At 36.0% G+C, this 11346-nt stretch overlaps 1 protein-coding gene across 1 annotated transcript; it reads left to right on the forward strand.

Annotated features, from left to right (window-relative positions):
• Positions 1-3446: 3446 nt before the first annotated feature.
• On the forward strand, positions 3447-8153 carry LOC143530709 (long chain base biosynthesis protein 2a-like). Its single transcript, XM_077026176.1, has 12 exons — positions 3447-3797; positions 3872-3937; positions 5463-5551; positions 5653-5798; positions 5895-6019; positions 6095-6188; positions 6263-6426; positions 6974-7135; positions 7235-7361; positions 7448-7614; positions 7719-7826; positions 7921-8153. Exons 1-12 carry the CDS (start codon positions 3672-3674, stop codon positions 8014-8016), a joined length of 1470 nt encoding a protein of 489 aa, XP_076882291.1. The 5' UTR covers positions 3447-3671; the 3' UTR covers positions 8017-8153.
• The last annotated feature ends 3193 nt before the right edge of the window (positions 8154-11346 follow it).

The following is an 11346-nucleotide window of genomic DNA, read 5'->3' on the forward strand; positions in this document are numbered from 1 at the left end:
TTTTAGGAAAGAGGTCCAGGTAGCTTAGCTGGTTACAGCTAATGAATGAAAAAAGTGTGTGCCAATTGAGATTTCACGTCTTAAGCCCCACCTCGGTAGCTTAGGGGCAGAGCGGCCTCTTTTATAGTTCAACAGGTAGTCGGACGTGGGTTCAAATCCCGCTCGAGGGAAAAAAAACAGAAATAGCAGCGAAGGGCCTTTCCTTGCTTCTGTTTTTTTTTATAGATCAGTTCAGTCTGTAAACAAGCGGGTGATTTTTAGATGGGAAACTGTAAACTTTCGAAAGCAAGCTCACCCACTCCCCCCCAGTGGTTAAACTCTAGGATCTAATTTGAACTCCATATTAAAGAAAAGTAGACATATGCGGCCTAAAACTACACGAGTGGATAGCTTTACGGCTACTACTTCCCGATCTTTGTGAACGTTCACTTCAATAGGATATCTCTGAAAATGTTTATGAAACTTACCCATTAAGAGGGTCCATAAACCATTAATATATGTCATTTTAATAAACCAAACACACTCTACCTCTGGCAGATTCAAGAGTAGCAGCCTCTTAATGGTATAATTAAAATAATATCAAACAACCCTAAGTCGAGTCAAATTTATGTAAAAAACATGACAACTACATGTGAGTTGACTTCAAATTAGGTATCAACACACCATTTACTCTCATCACTATTTTGGTGGGTATGGGTCAAAATCAATTTGCATCCATTAGTAAAGCAAATTTAGCATCTCAAAATACCCTCCATGTGATTCACATTTGAACACTTGGAAAATAGGCAAAAGATAAGCACAAAGGAATATTTTTAGTAGGATACTAAAATTATGTTAAACTTTGGAATGGCAAAAGTAACATAACAAGAAAAGTGAAGTTGTATTACACACTTAATTGGATATTATTGTGAACTATGGTGTCATTGGAAACGAGTAAGTAGAAAGAATCTAAATTACAAACTAGATGAAACATACACTTTTAATTCATACCCGAAAAACATGAACGTAATCTATATACATGGTCTTACATAATTGACCAAAACATGAAAAAATAACTCTAACACAAATAAATGATTAATTATAATATACATACACAAGGTAAATAATAAAAGAATATGCAAAATCCATGTTAACATTATATACATTGCATGATGATAATGACTATATGAGAGAAACTAACAAAAAGCACAAATACCCTAATTGAATAACTAAGACTAGGATATTAAAAAAACAACAAAAAAGGAGTATGATGGGGCTTGAACCTACAACCTCTCACAAGTAAAACAATGGACTTTCCACTGTACCAGTTCAATCTTAATAGTATGGGTTCCAAGTATTAATTTTTATGGGGTCCTTACAAAATTTAATATACCGTCTCTAAGTAATTTTTAAAAAACATCGGTGTCCCGGGACCCCGATCGAACCTATATGGGTCCGCCCCTGGTTATATCTAGGTGGACAATATATAGATGATTAGAATATATTCTTTTTATGGGTAGTTGATTAATTTGTAATATATTCTCAAAAGAGAAAAAGAAAAGCATTTTTTTTTACAAGTGGACATATTGACTTATGACCTGGACAGGGTTACTGGGTTAGGAATGTTACTTCTTGTTCTTATAACTAAGTATGTCAACAAAGAGTGAATTGTGCCACTAAGACACATTGATAGTCATTTCTTGGGGCTTGAAATGCAATCGCTATTTCGAAAACAAAATTGTAATGAGGAAAACTACACGACAAGGAAGAGAGGCTTTATATGAAGACCTAAGAGTGTTTGGGATAGCCAATGATGAGTTGCCTAAATCCGTAGAAATCTAGGATTGTAAATCACTAAATTGTACTGGTACAATTAGACAACCAGTATGATGGTTTTCTAGGAAGTCGTCATTGGCTTGTATGAAGCACTACTGTTTTTCATATTAGACATCTTCTTCCATTATTGTGGTGGTGTATTGAATCGTCTTGCTTGTCACATTTACAAAAGTGATATTATTTTGTTTCTTACTAGTTAATTAAGATCAACTTCTCTTTTAAATATCACCATTTGAGTTCTAAATGCCACAGCCGCTTCTCTCCTAGTTTAAGCCTAAACATACACTTAATTACCAAACTCCATAGCTTAAGCCTACGGTTTCATAAGTTTGTTGACGCGTCGTTTTTTTGAAGTCAGTGTATGATTGTATTCTACGTTGTTCACTTTTCTTTGAAGCCGGTTACACGTGGACTTAAAAGTTCGGCTCATTGGACTTACAAGAGCTCGACTTTGATCTTGGCTCGTGAGTTGTTTTTTCAAGAATGAGCCCGACTCATATATTATTTATTAATAAGTTTATATGTGTTTTAATTATTAATATATATTTAGAAAAGAACATTAAACGAGCCCAAGCTCGGCTTGAACTCGGTTGGGGAGTGTGAAATTAATACATGGAATCCAAAAGAGGTAAAACTTAAAAATACATAAATCTCGTTAGACTCGACGAGCAACGAGCTTCCCATATAATGCTCAAGCTTTGACTCAACAACTAAACGCGCTTTACTTCAGGCTCAGGCTCGGATGGAGCTAGAAAAAACTCTCCTCGTTATAAGTTTTTTTTACCGATTTGAGCTCAAGTAGTCCGTGACAAACACTGACTATACTAAAAATGCTTGAAAAAAACCTAGCCTCTAGTCACAGACCAAACATTTGAAGATCGAATTGCTTGAATGTGCTCACACACTTGGGTTTGATGGCTCGTCCCAAACTTCCCAATAGGGATGAGATCGGGACCGTACCGGTACCGACCGGTCCCGGTCTCGAAAATCCCGGTCCCGAAATTCGCGAATTCTTGGTACCGGTACCGAAATATTCGGTTCGATACCGGTACGGGACGGTACCGGGATTGAAGGTAAAAGTTCGGAAAATACCGGTCCCGTCCCGTCCCGTACCGTTACCGGTCCCGTACCGTTACCGGTCCCGTACCGTTACCGGTCTCGTACCGGTACCGAAAATTAAAACTTTGGTCCCAATTTGGTACCGACGGTACCAAATCAGTACCGATTTCGGTACCGGTACCAACCGGTATCCCTACTTCCCATGACCTCAACAAGAAGGGAAACAAATTTGCCTAGTTATGCCTACACGACGAACCCATCGTTGGTCACTAGCTGTTGCCGTTCGCCTAGTGAGTCCAAGGCAAAAGGAAACCAGTGAACCCTGAACCTTGATTATAAACAAATAAATTAACCGGTCTTCGGGCGTCACACGAAGTCTGAAAAGATTGCTTCATGCATCCATGCCACCCTTAAGAAAACTAGTTTTTCAAATAAATTCCATTAGAAAAAAAAAACAAGAGCTAACATGGTGGGCCATACTCAACTTCAACTGGGCTTTCACTTGCACATGCCCCAAATTACCAAAAATAAAAATAATAAAAAACAATAAACACCCAAACGAAATGAAATCCAATTCAAAATGTACTTTGCCAACGAATAATAATAAAACACCTTCCAATTTCCATAACACACAAGATCCACCACCAAAACCAAACAAGATTCAATCGCCGTTTGCCGGCACTTCATTTCACTCACAATAATATTATTATTATCACTCACAACAGAATATATTATTATTATTATTATTATTATCATTAGGTTTAACAAAACACCGAGATCCAATCCAATCGTGAAACATGATTACAATTCCGTATTTGACCGCGTTGACCACGTATTTCAGCTACGGTTTGCTCTTTGCCTTCGGTCAGTTACGTGATTTCTTCCGTAAATTCATTGACTGGTGGAAAGCTAGTAATCTTCAGGTTATTATTATTGTTATTATTATTATTATTATTGATGTGTTAGTTTGATGTGATCTTATTGTTTAAATTGTTAGGGTTATGCACCGATCTGCCTAGGGCTTGAAGACTTCTATATTCGCCGACTCTATCTCCGTATTCAGGTATAGTTATTGGTTATATATTTGTTAGTATAGTATAAGAACATGATGTAAGATAATAAAACCCTAGGTTTAGTGTTTATATGCTAAATCTGATGTAGATGTAGGGCGAATGTTCGGCGAACTGTTTGTGAATTGTTTGTTCGGTTAATAAGTGAACGGACGTGAACTAGGAATTTCGTGCGATTAACTAAGTGGATGAACACGAACGGTGGCCGTGTTTGTTTAACTGTGGTTGTGAATTATTGTGTTAGTTTTGATGTGTGAAATACTGAAGGCGTTTGAGTGAAATTTGGTGTTAGGATTTAATAAACCGATGTAAGGTAAAAGTGTAAAACCCTAGTTTGGTTTTTATGAAGGGATTTAAATATTTATTATATGTTAAATCTGATGTAAATGAATCGGACGTTTGGTGAAGTGTTTGTGATTTGTTCGTTCGTTTAACAAATGAATGAATGTGAACTAGGAATTTTGTATGATTAACTAAGTGGATGAACACGAACAGTGGCTATGCTTGTTCAACTGTGTTTGTGAATTATTGTGTTAATGTTTTGATGTGTAAAATGTGTATCTGATGGCATTTGAGTGAAATTTGATATTAGGAATTCACAAGCAGTATGCTAAATCTGATGTAGATCTAAGACTGTAAATGAATCGAACTGTTTGTGAATTGTTCGGCGGGAAGTTCGTTTGTTTAACTAATGAACGAACACGAATAAGGAATTTTGTTCGATTAACTAAATGGACGAACTAGAAACAGTGGCCATGTTTGTTCAATAGAGTTCGTGAACGTGCGATAATGTGTTCGTTTACATCTGTTTGTGTTTGTTTATTGAAGGTATTTAATGACTTTTGTAATTTTATTATAAAGATTTAAGCAATAGTATTAACTTAATTATCATTAAGGCACTAAATGTGAGCCTTGATTCTAGGCGCTAAAAAGTGAGGGCCCAAGATAAACTAGGCGCATAGGATAAACGTACCATTTTTTGGGGTTTTAAATATGCTTTAGGCTTGTTTAGGACGGTTTCAAGTCATTTTCTATGTTCTAGACTAGTTTGCTCAGAATTTGCAGAATTTTGCTGGAATTTAGGATTTGGATAGAATCTGACCAAAAGCTGGCTGGAATCTTGCCCGAGCGTTGCTAAATCGCCTGGATAGCAGCGAGGTGCATTCCCTGTGCCTCGCCTGAGGGCCTGGGTGCACGTCCGGAGGGCTTTTGACAACATAGGTCTAAACCCTTGTTGAATAATTATTGTTTGGAATTTGTTGGTGTTGATTAAAAGATAACAACATCAATTTTGCATTTTTAGAACTAGTATTATAAATACAAGACGTTGCACTTTACTTCTAAGGAAGGTATAATCACTTTCTGATAGTGTCATAATTTGAACATATGTTTCATACGTGTTTTAATCTCTAGTGCTCATATTAATAAAACCTTTGATATTAATTGAGCAATTTGATGCTTTAATCTTTATGACCTAGAAGTCAGAGTTATCTCTTGATATCTTTCACATACATACAGGATTGTTTTGGTCGACCAATAGCGAGTCCTCCTGATGCTTGGTTTGATGTGGTGGAACGTGTTTCTAATGACAATAACAAGACTCTTCAGTGAGTATTTGAGATGTGATTTAACCTTTTTGTTTGTCTCTCTCTATATATATTTCAAATGACATATCGTGTATAACTGTCTAAATGTGCACCTTTTGCAGACGGACTACAAAGATAAGTAGGTGTCTTAACTTAGGATCATACAACTACCTTGGCTTTGCCGCAGCAGATGAATACTGCACACCTCGTGTAACTGAAACTTTGCAGAGATACTCTGCAAGTACTTGCAGTACTCGTGTAGAAGGAGGTAATTTTATATAGTTATTCTGTTTCAACTCTATTATTTCCTCAGTCTATAGTTTTTATTAATGTTATTTACCTTTAAATTTATTGGTTCATTCAGGCACTACAGCGTTACATGTTGAATTAGAACAAGTTGTAGCTGATTTTGTTGGAAAACCAGCTGCAATGGTTACTGGCATGGGCTATGTCACCAACTCAGCTATCCTTCCTGTATTAATTAGACATGTATGCTCTTTAACTTTTATCTATATTTTTAGTTTATTTTGCAAAGTTTATTGTTCTTAACTGGAAATTACACAGGGTGGGTTGATAATCAGTGATTCATTGAACCATAACTCTATTGTCAATGGTGCTCGTGGCTCAGGTGCAACCATTCGAGTCTTCCAGCATAACAGTAAGTTATCTGGTATCATTTTATTTTTGGCATGTATTTTTTAATCTCTTATATTTTATATATATGGTTTGTAGCCCCTTCTCATTTGGAGAGAGTATTGAGAGAGCAAATTGCTGAAGGCCAACCGAGAACTCATAGACCTTGGAAGAAGATTATTGTCGTGGTTGAGGGGATTTACAGCATGGAAGGAGAACTTTGCAAACTTCCTGAGATTGTAGCCATATGCAAAAAATACAAGGTGATACATACATGTCTTGTTTTATTTAATGTCATTCACTTACAAGTTCGTACAAGATACAAAGCGTGTTACAATTACAATAAACTAAATGCTATTTACACCCTGTAAACGAGAATTACAAATAAACAGACTAAACACACAAAACTTAAAGCTACGTGAAGCTTCAGTACTGTCGGCTGGGTACATTGTAATGCGAATGAGCACGATTAATAGCCAAAAATTTTAATTTTAAAACCAATTAAAAAATTTTCAAAATACCCTCACACGAAACTTCCGACCTTAACTCCTTGCACGAAACTTTCTATCTTTTTGTTTGAAAGTCAACCAACTTTCGTTGAACATTTAACCTGCCTTCTTTTTGAACTTTGATCAAGGCAATATGGGAGACTTGTTTTATAAGTTCTAAAACTCAAAATATTTTAGTATTTTTCATAGGTAACTTAAATAAAAAATAAAATCCTTTTGAATTTTCAATTTAAAATAACAAAATTAAATATTATTGTTTATTTGCGGTGAACATGTCGTTGTTGTGGTATCATTTATGCAGGCGTATGTATATTTGGATGAGGCTCACAGTATAGGAGCAGTTGGAAAAACAGGAAGAGGCGTGTGCGAGCTTTTAGGTGTGGATACTGCTGATGTGGATATCATGATGGGAACATTCACAAAATCTTTTGGTTCATGTGGTGGTTATATAGCAGGATCCAAGGTTTGTTACTTACACCACACTTTTCAACTTCTTCAAATGACACAATAGTATGGTAACAGAGTCTTGATATCATTCAATGTATATATATTATATTTTCAGGAACTTATTCAATATTTGAAGTATACTTGTCCAGCTCATCTGTACGCCACCTCAATATCACCTCCTGCTGCACAACAGATTATATCTGCCATAAAAGTAATTCTTGGAGAGGATGGTTCTAGTCGAGGTCTGAAATGGCATAATAACATAACCTTGTTATCTTTTTAATAGCAGTATTTGTTTTTTCTGACTGATTGTTTTTTGGTGATGCAGGGGCTCAGAAACTCGCGCAAATACGCGAAAACAGCAATTATTTTAGATCAGAGCTGCAGAAAATGGGGTTTGAGGTTCTAGGCGATAACGATTCACCTGTTATGCCCATTATGCTTTACAATCCTGCAAAGATTCCAGCTTTTTCGCGAGAATGTCTCAAGCAAAATGTATGTTTCCGTTATAATTTCATGTTGTTAATCATGTGAAAGGCTTTTATTATTGATTATATTTTACGAAGGCGATGTGATTGACTTTTATTATGTGGTCAAAGGTTGCTGTAGTGACCGTTGCATTTCCCGCGACGCCTTTATTGTTAGCTAGAGCGCGTATCTGCATTTCTGCTGCTCATACAAGGGAAGACATGGTCAAAGCGTTAGAGGTAATAACTTCTTAAAAAAAGAAGCAAGGGTAGTTTAGTAACTTCATGTATGTATCGTGGTGGTTAATAAAAGAAACATGAATTTGAATACCAGGTTATAAGCAGAGTTGGAGACATGGTGGGCATAAAATACTTTCCTGCTGAACCGAAAAAACCCGAATTGGAGGAAGGCAGACAAAAAGTGGAGTAAATCGGTTGCATTTTGTTTTTAAAGTTTTGTACAGATGCAAGGTGGGTCAACCGTCACTCGGGTCGTGGTTAATGTTGTAAAATCAAGAACTTGTTATTGAAGCATTATGGTTCTTGTCATATGATTTTGGGACTTCTTGTCATATGACTCGGGTCGTGGTTAAGATTTTCCCAATTTCCTAAATTTCTTTATAGCTTTAAATTATTATTGTATTTGCTTACTCATGTTTAATTTGAAAGTTGTTTTGGGTTTTGTGGCTGTTGTTATGGGGAATTAGTGGAAATCCACTAATTGTGCATACGCATTTAAGGTAGTTTAGTATGTTCTAATATTTTGTTCACTAATTATTATACTGTAGTAAAAACAAAAAGGACAACATTAACTTAATATTAGGAGGTTGAGCCGTTGAGGTGAACAAATCGGATTTTCCAAATACCCGTTTTCATAGGAACCGGGTTTGGGTATGACCGGGTATTGGAAAATCGGGTATTGCCAATAACGGGTTCGGGTTCGGGTATCGTCTCTAAAAATCATACACTATGCATCGAGTTCGGGTCGAGTAATGAAGCGGGTATTTTAATACCCTATTTTCGGGTATTGAGAAAACCTTATTTTCGGGTTTTTTCGGGCTTTTTTTCGGGTATAGGCGGAGTTTTTTAAGAGGGTTGCACTTTTTAGGGATGTTTATAGGTCTTTTTTCAGATATTTTTCGGGTATAGATCGGGTATTTGATAAACCCGGTTGCGGGTATTGGAAAAACGGGGTTTCGGGTATGGAACCGGTTCTGGTTTTCGGGTATTACCAGGTACAAATCGGGTACGGGTTTTGGTACTGAAATGCATAGCCTATCCGTACCATGCGGGTATGGTCGGTACGAGTTCAGGTATTAAAAACCCCGGTATAAAAAAACCGGTTCTGGTTTTTTCTTTCGGGTCCGGTTCCAGGTTTAGGTTTTTTGTACACTTCTATTAAAGAGGTGTGAGTTGTGAGATGAAAAAACATGTGACATGTTAGCGTCACTTTGATAGGGTTTTCACATTTGTGTGTTATGGTAAGTGAAATGCAGTGATGGCAAATAAGTTGGGTTGGGTCGAATTGGGTCATGGGTTGAAACAGAATTGAGAAAAGGGTTTTGGTTTGGGTCGAAACGAGTTTAGGTCAGGTTGAGATAAAAAACGCTTCAAAAATTTTTTCAACAAAAAATAGATCATAACTTGAATTATAAATTAAAAACAAAAAAAGTAGCAAAACTAAATTTTTTCTCTGTTGTCCTCATTCAAAAAAAAAATTCCCGAGATTCGATCCGAAATCAAAAAAATCGACGAAGACGAAACAAAAAACCAAAACCGAACCGACCGAAACCGAAAAAATTGATCAAAACGAAACTAAAAAACTGAAATCAACAAAAAGAAACTGAAACCAACATGTCCCGAGCGAAAAATCGTGTCGGCTCGAAACCTGATCCAAGCCAAAACCTGAACCGTACTCATTCCAATCCGAAACCTGTTTTGTGCCGAAACTTGTCTTGTGCGGAAATCTGTTTCAATCCGAAACCTGCCACATTTCCTAAAGACACTAACCCGCATCAATCCATTTCTTTAGATTTGTCGATCCATTTTGACCTAAAAGTAACAAGGTGGATTTTCCAGTGACCCATTTTGACCATTTTAGTTAATAAAAATGACTCAAACCAACCTATATAATTTTCAAACAACAAAAACTAACCAATTTGAAATGTATTGAGTCAAGATTACCACCTATAATGAATTGTGATGGTGGGTTAAGATGGGAGTAAATTAATTGGTTACTATAATCAAAATGATAAACATTAATAAATACAATAAAAAAAGAAAAGCAGATAGAGACGATACTATGATGATACTATAACAACCATCGGTACCATATCTATATATTCGATACCCACTTTTTCAAAAATTTGGTATTGGTCCACCTCAATTTTCATTTTTTGTTTGTTTTGTATTTGGTTTTAGTTCCGGTATCATAACGCACATAATCGAAACTAATCAAATTCGCGTCGACATATCACCTCAACCCTTGGGGCCGACAACACTAGGGTTTTACCACCGCTTGGGTTTTATCAACCTGTCACGCACAGGGTAAAACACTAGTTTATAAAAAACGACACTTTATAACTTGCGCGTTGTGTCATGTGTGCGACAAAGGAAAACGAACCCGTCAACATCTAAAAACCTTAACGCTACTCAAAACATAAATGTAAGTCTAGAATTGATGAGGTACAACCCACACTTCACCATGTACAACAAATCAAAGCAAATAGATGGATGAACAGTGTGTGTGTGAAGAAATCTCACAATTAGGGTAATTAGAGAGAGACGTTAACAATTTAATATGAACTTTCCACTAAAGTAGTATTACGCCGCAACTCGGCTAAAAATGACTCGAATATAAATGAGTCGGTTTGGCTTAGCTCGGCTCGTTTTCTAAACATACTGAAAGTTGTTTATAATCAGGTGATTTTAAGTTATAAGATGTAAACATGCATCTATTTCATTTATTTGAAGTTTAATTGACTATTCAATACATATTTAAAATTTACCTAAGGGATAACAATAATAGTTGGAGGCCGTTTATATTTGTTACTTAACATTAACATGTATATTCATGCAGGGGCGGATTTAGGGCTTTAGTAGGGTGGGCCGGTGCCCACCGTCCGTCTGCCGAGTGTCGTTTTTGCAGGTACACGTTAGCCTAAAATGAGTCAAAAATCACTTATAGTGCCCACCGTCGTTTACAAGTTTTGACTTTCACAAATAGGTTATACACTTAAAATGAAGAGAAAACGAGTTCAAAAGATGTTGGTTCGTATTTCTTTTTCCGGCCGCCGGAGATTTAAAACGGGTTCTGGGTGATGCGTGGGAAATGAGGATGGAAGTGAAGATGATGGTATTGAGTTATGTGAAAACCTAATTGTCGCTTTGTGTTTTGATTGTTGGACCCTTCGGCAGTTCGTTTCATAGAATGAAATTGAAATTTGAATTGGCATAGGATTTGGAATGGATGGAATTGGATTTGAAATCTAAACATTTCATTTGGAATTGGAATTGAAATCCAATATCATTTGATGTGTTCGTTTGACAAATGAATCGGAATTTTATTTAACGAGAATAACGGCGGAAAATTTTTAGTTTTTTTAGATTTTTTGTTTTCTATTTATATTTTGCGTTATAATTTTTTTTTTATTTTTTTTTGAGTTTTTTATGGGTTTTCTACTAAGATAAAAAAACTCATCAAAAGAATATTCAAAAATAATAATAAAAAATTCATAACTCAAGATATAAATTAAAAACC

The sequence above is a fragment of the Bidens hawaiensis genome, unplaced genomic scaffold, assembly GCF_021521415.1.
Source record: "Bidens hawaiensis isolate Kalapana, Puna unplaced genomic scaffold, B.hawaiensis_p1.1 tig00008970_1, whole genome shotgun sequence".
Classification (NCBI taxonomy): Eukaryota; Viridiplantae; Streptophyta; class Magnoliopsida; order Asterales; family Asteraceae; genus Bidens; species Bidens hawaiensis.